Source organism: Ochotona princeps, chromosome 2 (assembly GCF_030435755.1).
Source record: "Ochotona princeps isolate mOchPri1 chromosome 2, mOchPri1.hap1, whole genome shotgun sequence".
Taxonomy (NCBI): Eukaryota; Metazoa; Chordata; class Mammalia; order Lagomorpha; family Ochotonidae; genus Ochotona; species Ochotona princeps.
In genome coordinates, this window is record NC_080833.1 from 27,217,252 (window position 1) to 27,238,822 (window position 21,571).

The 21,571-nt window shown below is 48.2% G+C and overlaps 1 protein-coding gene across 1 annotated transcript in view; it reads right to left on the reverse strand.

The window, feature by feature from the left end:
* Nucleotides 1–19,898, reverse strand: part of OSCP1 (organic solute carrier partner 1) — a 37,592-nt gene extending 17,694 nt beyond the window's left edge. The window contains exons 1-2 of the mRNA XM_004591576.4: nucleotides 19,690–19,898; nucleotides 6,121–6,275 (exon numbers count right to left, since the gene is read on the reverse strand). Of these exons, the coding sequence (XP_004591633.2) occupies nucleotides 6,121–6,275; nucleotides 19,690–19,801 (267 nt within the window). The 5' untranslated portion in view covers nucleotides 19,802–19,898. The remainder of the gene's footprint in view (nucleotides 1–6,120; nucleotides 6,276–19,689) is intronic.
* Nucleotides 19,899–21,571: the final 1,673 nt, after the last annotated feature.

Here is a 21,571-nt window from a genome sequence, read left to right on the forward strand (position 1 = left end):
CTCTGAGCCTGAGTTTCTCATCTGAAAAATAAAAAACACCTCCCCACCCAAAAAAAAGGACTCCCTGATTTTTCAACAGTGAGGAGCTGCTGAGAGCAGCCAATAAGATAATCCCTGTGGGGCCTGGTGCAATAGCATAGTGGTTAAAGTCACTGCCTTGCACACGCTAGGATCCCATATGGGTGCCGGCTCTAATCCCAGAGGCCCCTGCTTCCCATCCAGCTCCCTGCTTGTGGCCTGGGAAAGCAGTCGAGGATGGCCCAAAAGCCTTGGTACCCTGCACCCACGTGGGAGACCTGGAAGAGCTCCTGGCTCCTGGCTTCAGATTGGCTCAGCTCCAGCCATTGTGCTCAGTTGGGGAGTGAATCATCGGATGGAAGATCTTCCTCTCTGTCTTTCCTCCTCTCTGTAGATCTGCCTTTCCAATAAAAATAACTAAAAAAATTTTTTTTTTAAAAGATGATACCTGTGAATGTGGCCACATGAATTGTTTCACAATAATTTGTTTTCTCTTTTTTTTTTTTTTATAAAGATTTAGTTATTTTTATTGGAAAGGCAGATCTACAGAGAGAAGCAGTGACAGAAAAAAAGATCTTCCATCCGTTGGTTCACTCCCCAAATGACCGCAATAGCCACGGTTGAGCCAATCTGAAGCCAGGAGCCAGGAGCTTCCTCTGGGTCTCCCACACAAGTGCAGGGTTCCAAGGCTTTGGGCCGTCCTCGACTGCTTTCTCAGGCCACAAGCAGGGAGCTGGATGGGAAATGGAGCAGCTGGGACATGAACTGGTGCCCACTTGGGATCCCAGGGCTTGCAAGGCAAGGATTTAGCCAGTGAGCCATTGTGCCAGGCCCTCTACAACAATGTCAAATGATGATTAATACTTACCAAGATCAGCAAGTCTCGTATGTGATATGACCATGCATGGAGGACCAAAGTGGTCAACACAGGTGCGTGACAGAAGGGGTCCTGAGAAGGACCTTGGGACAGTGACAGGGCCCGGTCTGGCTGTGGGCAGACAGCATGCATTCTAGAGGAAAGTGTTGCGTGGGAGAGTGCGAGGGTAGCAATGGGCTTACACTTTTCCTGGGAGGAAGAGGGGAGTGGCTGAAGAATAGTTCCTATTGGAGAGGGTGGGAAATGAGGTCGGGTGAAATCTGGCAGGGTGAAAGGCATTCCAAGTTCTTGAAAGACAGGCACCTTGGGACCCTGCACTGGCATGGGAGACCTGGAAGAAGCTCCTGGCTCCTGGCTTTAGATTGGCTCAGCTCCACCCATTACAGTCACTTAGGGAGTGAACCAGTGGATGGAAGAGATTTCTCTGTGTCTCTCCTTCTTTCTGTAAATCTGACTTTCCATTCGGGGGGTGGGGGAAGCCAGGGGGGTGGGGAGCGGCGCAGTAGCCTAGCAGTTTAAGTGCCTGCCTTGCACGCATCGGGATCCCAGATGGGCACCAGTTCTAATCCTGGTGGCCCCTCTTCCCTGGTGGCCTGGGAAAGCAATCAATGACAGCCCAAAGCCTTGACCCTGCACCCACGTGGGAGATCCAGAAGAGACTCCAGGCTCCTGGCTTCAGATCAACACTGCTCTGGCCATTGTGGCCGCTTGGGGAATGAATCAATAGATGGAAGATCTTCCTCTCCGTCTCTCCTCCTCTCTGTATATCTGACTTTCCAATAAAAAAAATAAATTTTAAAAAAAGAAAGACAGTCAAGGAAGTAGAAACAAGAATAAAAGAAAGACAGGCAAACAATGCAAACTAGATGCGGCAGGAATCGGGGTTTGCTGACATGGAGAAGTAATGATGAGGTAAGATCGGTCAATACGGCAGTGAGAGAGGGCAGACTGGAGCCAGGGAGATCAGATAACACCCGGCTTAAGACATCTGCAATGAACACCTACTGAGTTTATGAATGGAAGTGATGTTGGAGTAATCTGGATGTGTGGCCTGGATTAGAGATGAAGGGGACGGAAGGCAAGGGAAGGAAGTTCACGTGTTATTCAAGCGAAGGACACATTCATCCTTGTGTCTGGGAGAAGGATGATGCTACTGCTGGAGGGTCAGGGGGCAGGAGGAACTTGGGAAGAAGATGGACATGTGTGAGGCAGGAAACTGCGAATCTAGACTGCTACCAGGTGAGGGGCTGTGCCAGGCACAGGCACATACGCTAGCTCATCTGATGCCACTCTGTTGTCACAAGAACTCTATGAGGCGGGTGTCATGCCTGTGTGAAAATGAGGGAACTTGTCTCGTTTCACGTAGCTCCCAGGTGGCCAAGTGAAATCGGAGCTCAGGGCTGGGATGCTCCTTCTAGAACCGCTATGGGATCCCACTGCTCCAATGTGCAGTGAACTGCTCCCAGGTACAAGGTGGCAGGGACACTGGGTGTGTATGCAGTGGGAGGAGAGACTGCAGTGTCTCTGCCATCCTTATTAAACACTGAGTGCCTGATGTATACACGATGCCATGATGGATATAAAGGATGAAAACAAGTGCAAGATTAAAAAATAAAAGTTTGAGGGCTGGTGCCATGGCATAGTAGGCCTGTGGCACCACCTTATGGGTGCTGGTTTGCACCCACTTTTTTTTTAAGATTTATTTATTTTATTACAAAGTCAGATATACAGAGAGGAGAGACAGAGAGGAAGATCTGCCGTCCGATGATTCACTCCCCAAGTGAGCTGCAACAGGCCGGTGCGCGCCGATCCGAAGCCAGGAACCAGGAACCTCCTCCAGGTCTCCCACGCGGGTGCAGAGTCCCAAAGCATTGGGCTGTCCTCGACTGCTTTCCCAGGCCACAAGCAGGGAGCTGGTTGGGAAGTGGAGCTGCCGGGATTAGAACCGGCGCCCATATGGGATCCCGGGGCGTTTAAGGCGAGGACTTTAGCCGCTCGGCCACGCTGCCGGGCCCTGCACCCACTTCTAATGCAGCTCTGTTATGGCCTGGGAGAGCAGCAGAAAATGGTTCAAGTCCTTGGGCCCCTGTATCCATGTGGGAGATCCAGAAGCTCCTGACTTTGGACCAGCTCAGCTTTGGCCATTGTGGCCATTTGGGGTGTGAACCAGAGGGTGGAAGACCTTTCTTTCTGTTTTTCTTTCTCTCTGTATATCTGCCTTTTCTATTTGTTTTTATTTTTATTGGAAAGGCAGATATACAGAGAGGAGGATCTACTGTCCATTGATTCACTCCCCAAGTGGCCACAATGGTTGGAGCTGAGGCAATCTGAAGCTAGGAGCCCAGAACCTCTTCCAGGTCTCCCATGTGGGTGCAGGGTCTGAAGGCTTTGGGCTGTCCTTGACTGCTTTCCCAGGCCACAAGCAGGGAGCTGGATGGGAAGCGGGGGCCTCTGGGATTAGAACTGGTGCCCATTTGGGATCCTGGTGCCTGCATGAAGAGGACCTCAGCTGCTGGGCTACTGTGCTAGGTCCTGAATAAAATAAACCTTTTAAAAAAATAAAAATTCAGTTATATAATAAATTGGATCTCAAATCTAGAGACTTGTAAAAAACAAAAGAAGACTCAAACCCAGGTTCTTTTTCAGTTTCAAATTTTATATACTTCCTCCATGGAAAGTTAAATTTCCTTCAATGTGGAGGGAGAAGAAAGAGCAGAGAGGAGATAAAGAATATTTACTGAACATCTACATTTCCCACTTTGTCTTCCCAATAACTGATCTGTAGCTATTATTATCTCCACTTTATAAATGAGAAAGTGGAGTGCAGGGAGATAAATAGCTTTCCAAAGCTAAGTGGTAGGAGGTAAGTGGGCATGGGCACCTTGCTTCTGCGTGGGCTGCCAGGCACCAGTCACAAGTCAGTGCTGATGCTGCACAGCTTCTACCCCCCATGGCTGTAAAGCAGTCCCACGATGGAAGGGTGGGCATCTGGCATCAGACGCTTGCATCTCACATCAGGGCACCTGCTTGGACTCTGGCTAACGCAGAGCCGGGGAAGCCACGGTCACGGCTCAAGTTAAGTGTCTTCCTGCCTCTCGTGTGGGAGACCTGGAGTGGTTTTCTGAGTCCTGGCTTTGGCCAAGATATCTGGGGACTGAATCTGTGGATTGGAGCTTTCTTTCTGCCTGTCAATTAACTAACTAGATATCCATATAAGGAAGGAACTTTAAAAAGAATTACTATTATCAACATTTATCTGAAAGGTGGCAAGAGAGAGAGGTCTTTCCATTCATTGGTTCACTCTGCAAATGCCCCCAATAGCTGGGGGTGGATGAGGCTGAGGCCAAGAACCCAGAACTCAGTCTAGGTCTGTCATGAGGCAGGTGGGGACCCAACTACTGGATCCATCATCTGCTGTCCTCCAGGGCGCTCATTAGCAGACCTGGGACTTGAACCCAGGCACTCAAAGTACTGTCCTAACTCGCTGCACTGCAAGCCCACCCTTGGAAAGGCTATGTTTCAAATGAACTGAAGGTCACACTCTACTGAGATTTACATAGTTTTCCCCAGTGTGCTGTTTCTGTCCCAGGATCCCCTCCAAGATGTCAGTCATGTGTCTGCCATGTCCCTTTGGGTTCCTCTTGTGGCTGTGACGGCTTCTCTGGTTTTGGTGACCTTGACAGCTTTCAGTACTCCTCAGGTATTTTGTAACATGGCTTCTAGTTGGTACTTGTCTGACGTTTTTCTCTTGGTTAAACTGGCAATAAGCTTTGGGGAGGAAGACCATGGAGATGAAGTGCATGGAGATGTCACGCATGACATCACACTGGCGCATGCCATCCATGTGACCTCTCCCTGCTGATGGGTCCCCAGGCTGCCTGGCTGAGGCTGCCTGGCTGGTTTCCTTGGTGGAAAGCTAATGCTTTCTCCCTCTGCTTGACATCCCACTCTTCGAAAGGAAGTCACCAAGTGCAGCCCACACTCCAGGGATGGGGTTATATTTGCTTCCTCGAGGGCAGCTGTCTACATATTAATTTAAATTCCTAACACATTAGTCTGTCTTCTGCCCTTCAGTTACACAGAATTATTATCTTTGAAAAAAATGCGAGTAGGCCAATAATTTTTCCCAAAGAAATCAATATGTTCACATCAGAAAAGACTGTGAAAAACAGCAAACAAACAATCATACAAACTAAAAAAACCTAAAATAAATAGACAAATAACAGAAAGTAGAGCTTGAAATCTGACAGGAAAGAGCTGGCGTGGATTGGCTCATGCCTCTCTGGGTGGGACACAAAGATTAGTTACTCTTCACCATGGTGTTGAGGATTTTCCTGCACAGCCCCCGCCTCAAAAATGTTCTGCACCTTAAATGTTGACAAATGTCTTGTTAGAGTTACAAGCCAAAATTATACTTCAACACAACAAATGGCTAAATACTAAAATGAAATAGACACGAGACAGCTGAATGGTACCTTATAGCCATTTTAAGGTATATAGCAACCGGTCCTGTATATAAACTAAAATTCAAATGTCAACGAGCTAATCATAGGTTGTGGTTAGGACTTGCTTTTTTTTTTAACATACTGGTTACTCAAAACCATGTCAATTCCATAATATTGCAAATTGCTGTTGATGTAATATTGGGACTCTTAATTGACTGGGATGATATTCTACCAGCTCTAACTTTGGACCAGAAATGGTCTCCCTAAAAAACTGTTCAACCCATCTGGACAATAAGTAGCTGGACTCTATGCTTGGTATATGTTTGCAAGGAAAGAATCTTGATTGAATTTGAACTGTAATACTGCACCAAGGTGGAAGAATCCACCAGGGGGGAGGGGAGAGGGCCTATGAAACTGTCACATAATGTAAAATAATTAATAAAAAAAAAATGCCTAGGTTCTTCAATGTAGATTTGAGACCCATTAAGACCAAGGCTGAGTCCACGTTTTCAAGGGTAAGTGCTTCTATGGGGTGGAGGCCTGTGTTCTAGGGGTTGATAAACCTGGCCATGAAAACCAGTGTGCCACACTTTGGGCAGCTGCAACGACACATATAACAGGGGGCTTGGTGTGCATGGCTGCTGAGGGCCTTCCCGGTGCTCTGAAACTCCACCACCACTGCTAATATTTGCCAGTCCCTGCCTTTCTCCATCCTCTATGGTCACCCACCAAAGGTAAAAGAAAGGCAACCTAGATGACAGAGGCAGCAGCTGTGCTCACCTTATCCATGCTGGCTTGGTTTAGTCTCATGATGGAGGCGTGAGCCAGGCGGTCATAGACAGTCCTCAGGGCCTTCTTGGAGTAGAGCTCTTGGGGTTTGAAGAGTTCCTCCATGAACATTCTGTTGAACATGGTGGAGATGATGTCGTTCAGAACTGCGGAGAGAAGAGACAAGCCAAGCTGAGCAAGGTCCCTGCAGGTTGCTTTACATGCAAAAGCTCACTGCAGCGGAAAGGGAGAGCTGGAGTTGGGAGGCTGCAGGTGCCTGCTGAGAGCAGCTTCCTGTGGAGCAGGCAGGCACAGTGGTGCCAGACACATCATTTATGACACCACTTGGGGGCAAAGAGAAACAAAGGTGACCCCAAACGGGCTGTGCTCAGAGGTTGTGAACCACTGCACAGACTTGAAAGGAAATACTTATTGTTTTTGTTTGTTAGTTTTTAAAGATTTATTTATTTTTATTGCAAAGTCAGATATACAGAGAGGAGGAGAGACAGAAAGGAAGATCTTCTGTCCACTGATTCATTCCCCAAGTGACAGCAATGGCTGGAGTTGAGCAGATCTGAAGCCAGGAGCCAGGAACTTCTTCCAGGTTTCCCACGCAGGTTGAGGATTCGAAGGCTTTGGGCTGTCATTGACTGCTTTCCCAGGCCACAAGCAGCGAGCTGGATGGGAAGTGGGACTGCTGGGATTAGAACCGGTGCCCATATGGAATCCTGGCACGTTCAAGGTGAGGATTTTAGCCGCTGGGCTACCATGCTGGGCCCGAAGGAAAATACTTAAGAGATTCCACTTAAACATTTTGGGATACTTCCTAAAAATGAGAAGCAGTGTCACTCTTAAAAATATATCTAAACACTTTAAACTTCAATCTCATAAGTCATTGGCTCTTTTGGAAATACAACATTTTATACAAACAGGAAAGTCTGGTTAGAGACTGAAGGAATACTAATGTTTCTTTAAGACGTGCACCTGACACAGCTCAAGTTGCGACTGCGGTGTTTTCTACATTTAATCCATAATATTGGCATTACACTATAAGAATATATAGTTCATACTGTTGTTCAAGTGGGAAATTTCTATCTTGTGGGAATAAAAGGGGAGTACAAACCAAATTGCCTATAATTTCAGGTCTTCGTTCATTTAGCTATTTTGTACAACTCAGTTGAATAACACTAACTGGTTTGAGATACAGAACAGGGCTGGTTGAATATAGATTCTTCCTAATTAAGCCACTTATTCTGCCTTAAAGATGAGAGGATGTAGGTGATGAGAATATACATGCATAGTAATTAAAATTGGGAGAGAAAATGAAATTACTTAATTACACAAAATCAAGTATTAAAATGAGAAATTATTACTAAGCCTTTATTTAGCTAAAAAGTTTATTGTCTATTTAAAAGGCAGAGTTATAGAAAGAGGGGGAGACAGATAGTTCACACCTGAAATGTCCATAAAAGCCAGAAGCCTGGGACGCCATCAGGATATCTCACACGGGTGCCAGGGGCCCAAGCACATGGGTCAGCTTCTACTGCTTTCCCAGACCTTTTGTGAGGAGCTGGATTAGAAGTGGATGGTTGAGACCTAAACTGGCACTCATATGGGATGCCAGTGTTGCAGGCAGTGGCTTAACCTTCTGAGTCACACACTCACCTCTAGTACTAAAGTTTTAAACTCCTTTTGCCACACACAAAGGGTGTACCAAGTTAATCGGCTATGGTATTGTATCTTTAAAGGAAGGTCCGTGAGATTATTATTTCAGGCACCATGACCTATAAGTAATTAGTGGAAATACCTTGCCGGTTCATGGGAACATTTTAAAACATCTCTGTGCATCTTATGGGGAGAAAGTGGAGCTATATTTAATCTTACATGGAAGGACTAAGAAGAAAAGGTGGGATGGAAATATTCTGGGCCCAGCATGACGGCTCAGCGGCTACACCCTTGTTTGCAAGTGCCAGGATTCCATGTGGGTGCTGGTTCGTGTTCTGCCTGCTCCACTTCCCATCCAGCTCCCTGCTTGTGGCCTGGGAAGGCAGTAGAGGATGGGCCAAGGCCTTGGCACCCTGCACCTGCGTGGGAGACCCGGAAGAAGATCCAGGCTTCCAGCTTTAGATTGGCTTAGCTCCGGGAGCTGTAGCAACTTGGGGATTGAACCAGTGGACAGATTTTTCTCTCCATAAATCTGCCTTTCTAATCATTTTTTTTTAAGGATGGATATATTCCACCCCCCACAATGACACAGGAGTTCTCATGGAAGAGTGGGAGTCCTGGTTTTGTTTCTGATTCTGGCTTCCTGCTAAAGCACACTTTAGAGGATGGCTGATGATGGCTCCAGTGCTTGTGGGAGACACAGCTTGAGTTTCAGTCTCCTCAGGTAAACTTGGCCGGTCTCGGCTCTTGTAGATATTAGGGGAGTGAACCAGTGGATGGAGGATCTCTCATGTCTGTCCATCTCTGTCTCTCTGTCTCTCTCTCTCTCTCTCTGCTTTCCAAATGTATTCTTTCAAAACGAAAGTGTTAAACTCACACTTGCCCCTCGGATTTTACTCCAGATTACATCAGATACTTATTTTTAAATAGCTATTATTTTTTAAAAAAGATTTGTTTTTAAAATTTTTTATTGGAAAGTCAGTACAGAGAGAAGGAGATAGAAAGATCTTCTATCTGCTGATTTCACTCCCCAGGCTGCCTCAATGCCGGGGCTGAGCCAATCCGAAGCCAGGAGCCAGGAGCTTCTTCCCGGTCTCCCACATGGGTGCAGGGTCCCAAGGCTTTGGGCCGTCCTCGCTGTTTTCCCAGGCCACAAAGAGGGAGCTGGAAGAGAAGTGGAGCAGCCAGGACATGAGCCTGTGTCCATATGGGATCTCAGTGCATGCAAGGTGAGGACTTTAACCACTAGGTTATCAAGCTGGGCCAGTCTGAAGCCAGGAGCCAGAAGCTTCTGGGTCTCTCATACAGGTGCAGGGGCCCATAGACTTGAGCAACCCTCTGCTGCTTTCCCAGGTCACAAGCAGGGAACTGGATGGGAACTGGAGCAACCAGCACATGAGATGCTGGCACTGCAGGCAGAGGCTTAGCTTACTACACCATGGCACTGGACCAAGAGTCTATCATATCTATTCCCTAATGGGCTATCCCTCTTAATGGACAACCTAGTTCCCTGCTGTGGACACTCTAGAGATACAGAACTCTGCCAGCTTGCCTCATGCCAGGACTTATCCTTCCACTGAGAAAAGATCTTCAATAAACTGTTTTCTAACCACAACCTGTATCAAGTGCAGAATTTGCCAGGGGAAAGTGAGAAGTCACATTCACTACCTCAGAACACAGAGTCTAAAGAATGTTCCATAAAGTTATGCAGGTCCCAGAGGAGGACCAGAAAGGAAGAGTTCTAGTTAGATCCCCAGCAGCGCTGACTAGGTTAGTGTTCCTTAAACCATTGTTTACATTGGATGCCAGCAGCGTTGTCGGCAGCAGCCAAACCTGCTATACCACAACATCAGCCTATGTCAATGCTACTACAAGCTGCCCTTCAACTAGGTAAGCAGGAAACAGGAAAACAGCTTGGCCCAAATGAATCTGTTTCAAAATGAGAAAGCAAGCCCCAGAGTGACTGCCAGCTACTCTGGGGAAGTGAAAAGGGAAATGCAGCTCTCCCCTGGGGAAGTAAAGAAGCCAAATACATACAGCCAAGTTAGATCACGTGGGCCCCTTGCACAAGAATGAGCAGAAAGTCCACCTGTTAGGAAGAAAGGACTAGAGGATGCCTGCAGAGAACATGGTGGTATTCTGGCCCCCAGGGACCCCACCTCTCATTTCATTCCTTGCAAAGAACATGAAGGCACATGTTGACATATTTTCTTTTTAAGGAAAAATATTTTTTCATCTTTTTTTTAAAAGGATATATATTTTTTTGTTTGAAAGACATATTTATAGACAGAGAAAGATGTTCCATCTGCTGGTTCATTCCCCAAATGGCCACAACAGCTGGAGCTGAGGTTATCTCAAGCCAGGAAACAGGAGCCTCTTCTGGGTCTCCCACATGGGTGCAGGGGTTCAAGGACCTGGTCCATCTTTCACTGCCTTCCCAGGCCAGAAGCAGGAAGCTAGATTGGAATTGGAGGAGTTGGGACAGGAGCAGGTGCCCATGTGGGATGGCAGTGCTTAAAGGATGAGGAGTAGCCTATTGGGCCATGGCGCTGGCCCCTGACATATCTTCTCACAATTTACTTCCCTTAGCACCTGGCTAATAGGCCTTCTATGTACCAGACAGTGAGATAAACACTCCAGGCACAAAACAGAGGGAGTTGTTATGGTTGTCCTAGAAAAGCAGCCCACACAGTATTTCAATAAAGCCTCGGAAACTGTTTTAATCAGATCCATCAGTGTGTCTCAGTGTTACTTAAAGTTTTTTTCATGTATTTGAGAGGCAGAGAAACTAAGTGAGAGCATATTTGTCCACTGGTACACTCCCCAAATGCTTTGATGGCTGGGCTAGGGTGCTAGGGCTGAAGCTGGAAGCCAGAAACTCAAGCCAAATTGTCCACGTGGGTGGTGATGGCAGCCTGGGTGCAGGAGGGGGGTTGGACTAATCTACACCTCACTCAGACTTTAGCTGGGAATCAGAAAGGGCTGCAGGAGCCTGATTAGTAGGGTTCTGGCTAGCCAATGATGAGCCTAGGTTGACATTCCTTACCTAGTTAGGACTTAAACAGAGTCTGTTTCATATTCTGTATTGGAAGGGATATTAAAACCTTCTGGCACGCCCCCTACCTGCCCTTTTTCCTGCAGCATTTGTTTCTGCGGTCTGTCTGTCTGTCTCTCTCTATCCTCTGCTACATGGGGAAAAGTCTGGAAATGGATTTCCCGAATAAAAGGCTCTTTTTACGTTTTTAACTATTGGCTGATGTTTTCTTTGCACCAGCAGTCGGCAACCTGATGGTTAATTTAACAGGGAGCGGGAACTGAGCTTCTTGAACCATCATCACTGCCTGCCAGGGTCTATACTGGCAGGAAGCTGGGGTCGGGGACTGAGCCAGGACTGGGACCTGGGCACCCACTGAGGGACATCAGCATCTTAAGTGCTGGGCTAAGCATCGACACCAACACCTACTCTTGGCTGTTACTTTGGGGCATTCAAATGAGCTCTGCATTATTTGCACCAGTAGGAAGGTCCTAGGGGCCAGATTTCATCTGAAGAGGCTGAGGCAAGAGGGGAAAGAATTTTTTTCCACAGGTGTCTCAGGAGGGTTAGTATTTGGGCTCTCGGCATATCAGGCATCTAGTCTTGCATTCAGGTTATGAAGTCACTTTCTGCTCATCGTTTCTGAACACTTAAGTTGAACTCTAGCGATCTAATTATGTAGGTGAAAAGCCCTTGAAATCCACACTTCACATCTAAAATTCTGCCATGCAGCAAGAGGTAGGCCAAAAATGGCTCAAGAGAAGTGTCAAAAGGTGATTGTGAAAGGCAAGAGCATATCAAGCACTCCAACTGGGCTTTTCTTGAGTATGATCTGATGAAATAATTATCTTGATGAAAGCAATCAAGATTCTACCAATTACCTTGCTCTGAATTCACTTGTTTACGAGATTTGGAGCCAAAACTAGCAAACCCAGATGGACAGTTAGCAGTTTCCATGTTCTAGGCACTGGGCTTGGAAACTACATTTGCATCATTTCATTTATACTCCAAGGCTGGGGTGGGCCCATATTGGAGGGCCTGGGTTCAAGTCCCAGTTCTACTGTTGATGTTAACTTCTTGTTGATACTAAAAACAAACACTTCGGTCCCTGCCACCCACGGAGCACATTCAGATTGAGTTCTAGGCTCTCTGGCTTTGGCCTGGCCCAGCCCTGGCTGTGGTGAGCATAAGGAGAGTGAGCCAGCAGATGGGAGAGCTCTCTTGTCTTTATCTCTTTCAGATACATACATAATTTAAGAAAAACCTAAGACAATTCTGAGTTAGTATCCTCATTCTATCAAGCAGGACAACTGAGTATCAGAGAGGACTTTGAACCCTTTAAGAGTAACATGGGGGCCAGCACTGTGGCTTACTGTGTAAAGCTGCTGCTTGCAGGGCTGGCATTCCAACCGGGTGCCAGTTCGAGTACTGAATACTCCACTTCTGGACAGCTCCCTGATAATGTGCCTGGGAAAGCAGCAGAAGATAGCTCAAACACTTGGGCCACTACATCCACATTGGGTCCTGGCTTTGAACTGGTCCAGCCTTGGCTGATGTGGCAATCTGGGAAGTGAATCAGCAGATGGAAGATCTATATTTCCCTCTCTCTGTAAACTCTGCTTTTCAAATAAATAACCGCCCCCCCCCCCCCCGAGTAACACAGCTTGCAGTGGAGTTTAAAATAGAATGGGGCAACAAGGCCTGGTATGATGGCTCAGCAGCTAAATCCTCACCTTGCAAGTGCCAGGATCACATTCGGGACCTGGCTCATGTCCTAGCAGCCCCAATTCTCATCCAACTCCCTGCTTGTGGCCTGGGAAAGCAGCAAAAGATGGCCCAAAGCCTTGGCATCCTGCACCCACATGGGAGAGCTGGAAGAAGCTCTGGCTCCTGGCTTTGGATTGGCTCACCTCTGGCCACTGTGGGCATCTGGGGAGTGGACCAGTGGATGGAGGATCTTTCTCTATGTCTCTCCTTCTCTCTATAAAGCTGCCTTTCCAATAAAAATAAATACATCTTAAAAAAAAAAAAGAATGGGCAACAAAGAAAAAAAGAAAGAAAACAGAATGGGGCTTGTTTGATTCTAATGCTTGTGTTCTTAAATACTGCATGTGCTAAGGTATGGCATCCACATACCCAACTGTCATACCACACAAGGCTGGGAGAGGCTAAGGTTTGATTCCAAGGAGTTGGTAACATTTCCAGGCTTGATGTAGCATGAGAAGGCCATACTGCATGCATGGCACATGCCTTCCACCCATGGTCCTGGTGGCCATGCAGTCATACATGCTTCCATGTTTCTCCAATGTTCAACAGAGACCTGTGCGCTAAGCGAGGGTTGTTCATGCTGAAGGGACAGCTCTTGGGCCACATGACACTAGAACAAAGTTGCTTTAAGAATTACTGGGTGCTTGCATTGGCAGCACATATACTAAAAACTGAAATGATACAGAGAAGAACTACCGGATAGAACAAACCACTAGAAATGTGGCTACTGCCCTGGTGGTCCCCGCACAATTTGATACTGAATAAAGGAAGGAGCCCTCAGATACTACACAGCTCTTTTGTCAGAGTTAGCTTGGTTTCTGTCCCGCTCCAGGTGTTTATGCACTTTTTGCAAAGGATTCAGATATGTAACCAACATCTCAGCAAATGCCAAACTCATGCCTGTCTTCTCATTTAGGAATCCTAAGTGGTCCCACTGCAAGCCCCGCTGATAAAGGACCGATGCAGACTAAACACATGCAGCCCAGAGATTGCATACCTCGTTTTCTGTCCACCTCTGTCCATGCATCTACATGAAGCATATAAAAAGAAAACACTGGTTCAGGAAGCAAGAACATTACTGTTGAGGAGGCTTTACAAATTCCAGCTCTAGCGATCTGGTCTATGCAATGTTATATTCCATCTTTGTATTTAACATCTAATGGAAACACTCTGCCTTCTGTCTGAAACTTCAAAAAGGATGACCGGTAAGTAACAAGTTCCCCTAAAAAAGCCCAGGAGTGGCTTTCGCTGCTAGAGAGCATCTGAGGGGGAGGTCTAGTCATTCCGAGGTGCACCCTGAGGACTCTGGAAGTTGCATGTTTTGTATTGGTCAGATTCTCATCACTGTAACTTAGTAAGGAAGCAGGCTTCTGGCAGAGTTGAACAGGTGGAGGATGGAGGATGGAGGATGGCGGAGTGAATGGCTGTGAAGGGGAGGCTCCAGGGGCCAGTCAGGCGGGAGAGGCAGGGAGCACATGCCCTGTCCTCCCTGGCCACTGACCTCTTGGCGTAAAGCCACCAGGGTTTGATCCTGGGGACTGCATCCCAGCTATTAAATCCCATCCAATCACTTTCCAAAGATCCCTCCTTCAAACAGTACCCTGAAATTTAATCTCTTTCCTTTTATTTACTATAATGTAAATTAAAGATGTTATCTTGACAAACAATAAATAAAACATATAGTTGTAAAAAATAAACAAACCACCACCATCTATGAGGAAGAACAATTTCAAGCACAGGTAGAGAAAGGTTTCTTTAGATTTCCTTTTTGAGTATAGGTGAAACCCATCAAGTTAGAAAACCCGAAATGTGAGTTAAAAGCAAGATGTGTCAATACTCGTTTCTCCATCCTGGGGGCAAAGATACACAGGGAGATGCCAGGAGACCAAAAATTAGGGGAAAATGTACTTGGCTGGAGAAATCTATGTCAGGACCCTTCAAGAGTTGAGATGTGGTGCTGTACTTGCTAGCTCTATGGACTCCCCGCAGCTGGCTTAATCTCCATTTCTTCACCTGGAAACCAGGAATCTAAATACCACCTGCCTTGGAGATGTCAATGTCATGGCAATCAGTGTCTAATCCACACCCAACATGGGGCTGTCCTTGAGTTTCTACTCTTACCTCGAGTTTCACCTCTGCTGAAATCCATAGACACTTATTGAACATAAAAGGTGAGAGTTTTTTTCTTTTCTTTTCTTTTTTGTCCTTAATTTTTTGGCGGGGGGATGAGGGAGATTTCAATGTAGAAAAATCCCTTCCAGACAGATTCTACACACCCACATTTCAAAAAATGTTTTGTAATTCCAAAATTGGTAATTGTGTTAACATTGGCCCTAGACTGCTTCCTGGGTGATTTCTGGAGTTATAATCAGATAAAACACATGCCTGACACACACACACACACACACAGGCATGATTTGTAACAACCAAGTGGCCAGTCTGGGCAATACCCAGCACCATGCCTTCATAATCCCCTTTGGGGAACTGTAACATTTTCCTCTCCCAATAGTCACAGGCTTTTGGAGAGAAAACACTGGGAGAGCGTAGGAAGAGTCATCTGGGCACACTGTTCCTCCACTCTTTTGTGGCATTTGCGTCACTGGCTGTCCCTCTAAGGAGAGGCTGGGGGTGATTCAGGGAGGTGGGATCCTCTTAACATGGAAGGGGAGCTGTGGTGCCAGGAGGGGCTCCTGGTCTCCAAGGAACAGTGACTGACTGTGTGCTGTTGACAAAATGGCTCTGGTCCACACCTGCTCAGGGTCAGGTAAGGCCCCTGCAGGGCTGTTCTGTTGGAGATCCATGCCAGGTAAGCTGTGCCCGTGCCCCTTTATCCAGTGTCAGTGCTTATTCCGGGGACTTGTCTGTGACAGTCCCACTTCTGTTACACTGTGTGTGTGTCTTTGTCTCAGGGGAGCAGGGCATGCCCAGGTTATCCAGAGCTGGCTGTTAAACTGGAACTTGAAGAATAAAAAAGAGAAACTTGTGCACCACATGGTGATCACCATGTTCTGGAAAAGTCACTCATGGTCTTATGCCTTGATGTCTTTGCTTTAAAATGAAGGCAGAGAGAAGGAAATGGGGTCTTACTTATGAACATTTTTAACAGGACAGGAGTTGGTGGACTGGTGCTGTCGTTCAGCAAGTTAAACCATTGCTTGCAACACTGGCATCCCTTATAGGTGCAGGTTTGAGGCTATTAGTGCTATATAAGTACAGGCTGCTCCACTTCTAATCCAGCTCCCTGATAATGCTCTTGGGAAAGCAATGGAAGACAGCCCAAATTCTTGGGCTCCTGCACCCATGTTGGGGACCCGGAAGAAGCTCCTAACTCCTAACTTGAGCCTTGGCCCAGCCCCAGCAGTTATTTAGGGAGTGAACCAGTGGATGGAGGATCTCTCTCTATCTCTATAACTCTACTTTTCAAATAAAATAAACAAATCTTGAACATAAAAGAGGACAGGAGTGGGGGCAAAGTAACATTTATTATTCTTGCTGTTGTTTAAAATGTGGGACCACATTCACTATGTAACACTCGGACACTGCCCCAGAGAGAAGCAAGCCCTTCCTTTCCATTGAATGCCAACCTAGGAGGCACACTGTGAACGTGTGTGTGTGTGTGTGTGCCTGCAATGTTGGCCCTGCTCTCGTGGGAACCAATACTGGTGGCCTCCTAGAGACCAATTAGTTGTGTGAGATGATGAAAACATCTAGAAGAAATATGCTTTCCAATCAAAGCTTCCCCTGTCTGGGTTGACAAGTTTGCGCATATACACATCTGCTATCATGCCAAGTCCCAAGCATGGAATCGATCTGTATTCTCTGACTCACTGAAGTCTCCCTTGCTTGCTGCCTCTCTCTCACCTACACATCTCCTCCCATGGCCAACCACTTCCCGTGAATCCTCTGGCTGTGCTGGATCTCTTCCTGAACTCCACCTCCCTCCTTTCCTGTGGAACTAACAGGAGCTAACAAAGACATTGGGCTAGTCCTCCCAGGTATGGTTAAGAGGATGGCCTGCTGACCTGGGTTCAAATCCAATGTCATTCAGTCTTAGTTTCTCCTTTTATAAAACAGGGATAGTAACATTACCCACCTCATGGGATGGTTGTGGGGTGTAAGGTATTGAATGGGAGAGGATGAGACATAGTAAGTGTTTAAAACTTTTACAATGTTTTAAAACTGTTACAATGGCTGGTGTCATTAGGAGGATCAGGGTCATTTGTTGGACTGCACTGAGCAGAAGCCTTCACTCCAGTGACCTGTAGCGGGGCTGGATGGGATGCTGCTCAGCATCTCACGGGTGTGTGAGAGTGTACACGTGCATTGCTGAAGATGGCTGAAAAAGTGCTTGAAGCTGCACTTAGACCAGGAGATGAGGGGGGTCCAGCTTCCTAAGACGAGACTGGCCACATCATCCTCACAGGGCCTGGTCTGGCCTGTCCCTCCTCTGGAAAGAGAAACCCTATCATGTGTGCTCAACACGTGAGATACAGTAGTTTACTCCAGCCCTACAACTTGGCTTTGAGGTATGCATTGTTATTATCACCACTGTTTTCTGGAGAAACAGGCGTATGGGGTTAACCCCCCCACAAGGCCATGCAGTTCAAGTGGTGATGCTGCAGCCGGGGCCCAGGTCTGTGACTCTAGAAAGTAGGCTCGTACTTCTTCCAAGTACAGCTCCTCTTCTCCCAAGGGTCAGATGTCCCTTCTGAGAAACCTGGCCTGTCAGCTCACTGTGGCCATGAGCCCAGATGCATCAGATCACACAGGTACCAAGGACAACAGAATCCTCTCAGGGAAGTAACGATCATACCATATCAAACCACCAACTTAGATCATCAGTTCAACAGCACTGACTGCATGCAGATGTATTCTGGCCTCGGTGTCGCACCAGGAGCCCCAGACAATCCAGTGGGGAAGACAGACACATACACACAGATCATTTCAGCATTACAGGGCCAGTGATAAGCAAAGTGCACATGGGTTGCTATGGGAACATAGGGTACTCACAGAGTATGGGCAGGTCCTAGTCACACCGGGAGGCTGCTGAGATTCTTCCTCTTTCTAAAGTAAGCCTTTTTATTTCTTACAAAATGTATTTATTTGAAAGGCAGAGTTATAGAAAGAGAGAGATCCTTCATCTGCTGGTTTACTCCCCAGTTGGCCACACGACTAGAGCTGGACTGATTCCAAACCAGAGGCCAGGAGCCATGAGCTTCTTTCAGGTCTCCCACGTGGGTGCAGGGGCCCAGAGACTTAGGACATCCTCCATTTTCTCAGGTGCATTAGCAGGAAGCTGATTTGAAGTGGGGCAGCTGGGGCCTGGCATAGTGGCTCAGTGGCTAAATTCTTGCCTTGCACACGCTAGGATCCCATATGGGTGCCCTGGTTCATGTCCTGGCTGCTTTACTTCCTACCCAGCTCCCTGCTTGTTGCCTGGGAAAGCAGTAGAGGATGACCCAAAGCCTTGGAACCCCACGCCTACATGAGAGACCCAGAGGAAGCTCCTGGCTTCAGACCAGCTCAGCTTTGGCTGTTGCAGCAACTTGGGGAATGAGCCAGCAGACAGAAGATTTTTCTGTCCGTCCTTCTCTCTATAAATCTGACCTTACAATAAAAAATCTTGGAAAAAAAACAGTGGAGCAGTCAGAACTCAATCCAGTACCCATAACGGAGGCTTTACCTACTATACCATGGTGCTGGTCCCTGGGATTATAAAGCATAACAATGCAGGATAGAAAGAGAAGAAAGGAAGGTTGGGGATTAGCAGCAGGGAAACATGAATGAACATCGTTTGAGCGGATATCTATAAAGAACTTGGTAACTTTGGGATGCAAAGGAGGAGGGGAGAGGACTGCAGAGGTGGCCAGGAATCAGGTTAGGAAGGGCCCTGAAGTGTCCTGTGCAAGGACTTGGCCTTGACCCAGACAACAGTGGAAAGCTGACAGAGGATTTTAAGCAGGGAGGTATCCTGGATCAAGCTGTGTTTTAGAAAGTTCAATGGCAATGCAATGGGTTAAATGCCACCTGCAATGTGGGCATCCTATATGGGCGCTGGTTTGAATCCTGGCTGCTCCGTTTCCTGTCTAGTTCCCTGTCTGTTTATCTGGGAAAACAGTGGAGGATGGTTCACGTGCTTGAGCTCCCGCCACCCATGTGGGAGACTGGGATGCAGTCCGTGGCCTGTGGTTTTGACTTGGCCATTGAGGCCATTAGGGACCTGAATCAACGGATAGAAGACACCTCTCTCTGCCTCCCTCTAACTCTGTCTTTCAAATGCAAACATCCTGAGGGGGAGGAAATAAAGAAAAGCTCCTGGCAGCAGTGGGTAGCATAGATGGAGGGAGAATGCTACAGGCCGTTCTTTCTACCTCTTCATGCGTGGCCTCGGATTTTATCCCACAGACAAAGTGGTTGAGTAAACATGTATGTTTAATAGCAACGAAACCTCCAGAGATGACTGGAGAGAAAACATGCTTTCATCAGCGGCCATTCATAGATGCCTTTACAGCAACGCTTCCTCTTCCACCTGGAAATAGAACCTTTTCTAATTAAGCCCAAGTCATGTAGGGGAAGCAGTTGTCTGCTAAGAAGTGTTCTGGGTGGCTGCTTGCCTGGGGATCAGATGTGCTGTACAGGGAAGGGGAGCCCCAGGCCACACTGCAGAAGCTCTCACACGCCCATTTTCACAATGGGATGCCCCAACATTGATGAAGGAAGGGCCTGTGGCTTCCTACTTTCCCTGTGTTGTTTGTGAACTGGCATTTCCAGAGATTCCTTCTGCAACCTGTCCCTTGTGGGAGGATCATTTGGAGGAACTGGGAATCAGAACCTGCTCCTGGCTGGTTAAAGAGGAGGGTGGATCCAGGGGGGCAGCTGGACCTCCACATTTGGAAAGACCGGCTGTTCCAGGATCTCACCCCTCCCAACCTAAAGCCGAGGGAACTAGTGGGGGTCAGATACCCCAGTGATCTCCCACGGGGACACGGAATTCCTCTGCTGTGGAAGGATCCTGAGAGAATCTAACTCCTGACGGTGTCTCCCACGGGGTCCTCTGAGAAGGGTCCCTGACTGTTAAGTATGCGGGAGGTGGGGGTGGGCCGGGCGCCTCTCACCTTTGCGGGCCTTGTCTCCTGGGATGTTCTGGGCCCGCAGCCGCTGGTCCAAGATGTAAAGCATCTCCCCGCCCAAGTTCAAGAAGAGCAGCGGCAGCGTCCGCACCGACATGGTGCTGGAGACGGGGCAGGGCTGGTGAGGCGCCCACAGTCCAGGGAACCCACAAGCCTGGCCGCGCGTCCCCGGGGCCTGGTTGTTAGGGCAACGCCGCGGACAGGGAAAGCGAGCCAATCAGGAGGCCGTTTGGTGGAAGGTGTCCTGAAGGCGAGCGTTCACTGGGCTGAGTGGCGAGGGACCGGCCCAGGGATTGGTCCGAGGCGGAAGGGGCGTGTCCTCCGGGGTTGCGTGGGCTCTGAGGTTCTCCACCGGATCCCGAGTGCGATCGGCCGGTCGAGCTGACATCGCACGTCTGGAGTCGCGGCCAGTCGGTCAGGATGGGAGGAATCCTGGCTCGCTGTGATGACTTTGGGCAGAGCTTTTTGGACTCTCAGCACCTCCCAGGGCTGCTGAGAGAAATCAGGGAAATCGTGGAAAACTCCACCGGACGTGCCTAAGGTGGGGGTGGACTCCCTTCTCAAGTTCCCTGGAGACGCTTGCACTGCCTCCTTCTAGTCTTCTGGGAGCCCTACCAGGTTCCAGGCTTACTAAAAGCGAAGCGGCAGGCCTGTCTGGCTCGCAGAATTCCCTCCCGGCTGTGGCCCTTGCAACCCTCTCTGCCCCTGAGGGTTGTAACCCCGTTGTAACCCCTTCCCCACTTCTCTGGCCTTCCCAACCATTCCTGATCCTGATTCTGCGGAATCCCAAGTCTGCTCTAGCCTCACGCCTGGTCCTCACCCTGTGCACTCCTGCTGACTGCCCTCCCTCCCAGTATGTACTCCCCTCTGGGACAGTTGCACCCACATTCTTGGCTTCAGTCACCCTAACAACTCCCAACCCCCTGTAGCACAGACCTCTTCAACCACTCTTGGGAGAGCACTCTAAAGGTGGCGGGCGATGCCCTTATCAGGAGGCATAAGATCTCCAGCCTCTGGCACTGGGTGTGTGCAACCCGCCCCTCACACCATGTTACAGTGTTCCGGGATGGGGCTTGCTGGGAGGGCTTGCGAGTAGATGAGGGTTCCAGAGTGGTTCCCTCCTGAGAGGATCAGTAGCCACATGAGGAAGAAACGGAGATTTCCCCCACAGGAGACCCGCATCAAGACACTGAGGGGGCCTCCTGCATGCCAGGGAGGCATTCCTTGGCAGAAAAGGAAGCGGCCAGCAGCTCCATCCTGGCCTTCACTGTCTCTGGAACTGAGGGAACAAATTTCCCTTGCGTAAGTCACCTGGTCTCCTGAGCAGCCAGCCCCTCTGCCCAGAAAATTCCATCTAGTGATCTAGTATCTGCTTACCCGCTGGGCTTCTCTGCCTACATCCCACTTGGCTCGGTTGCCAGCACACTTCCTGTTCTTCAAACCAAGCCTGCTCCAGCTGGAGGCCTTGGCATCTCATTTGGAGTCAGTGGGAGGGTTTTAGGGGGTGGAGGTGTAGGGGAGGGAAGAGGTGAGCCACAACCCCCAGAATTTAAAAGTGATGTTTTGTGTATGTAGTTTCCTGGGATAGAACTTGTAGTTTTGTTTTTTTTCTAATTAGATTCTCAGTCCTAACCCCAACTCGCTGCTCTGTCCCCAGCCCTCATCTACCCTCACTCAGCTGTCACTTACCTATCCAAAACAGAGACCCACTGTTCCCATCACTGCTTGGGTTTGGGACCGTTAAGTGGCTCTTGCTCCCTAGGGGGTGGTGTGCAGCTTTCTCTGCCCGGGATGCAGAGCCTCCCAATCCCACTTCAGTTTGCCTGCCAAGCTTTTCTTCTATATTTCTATTTATTATTTACTTGAG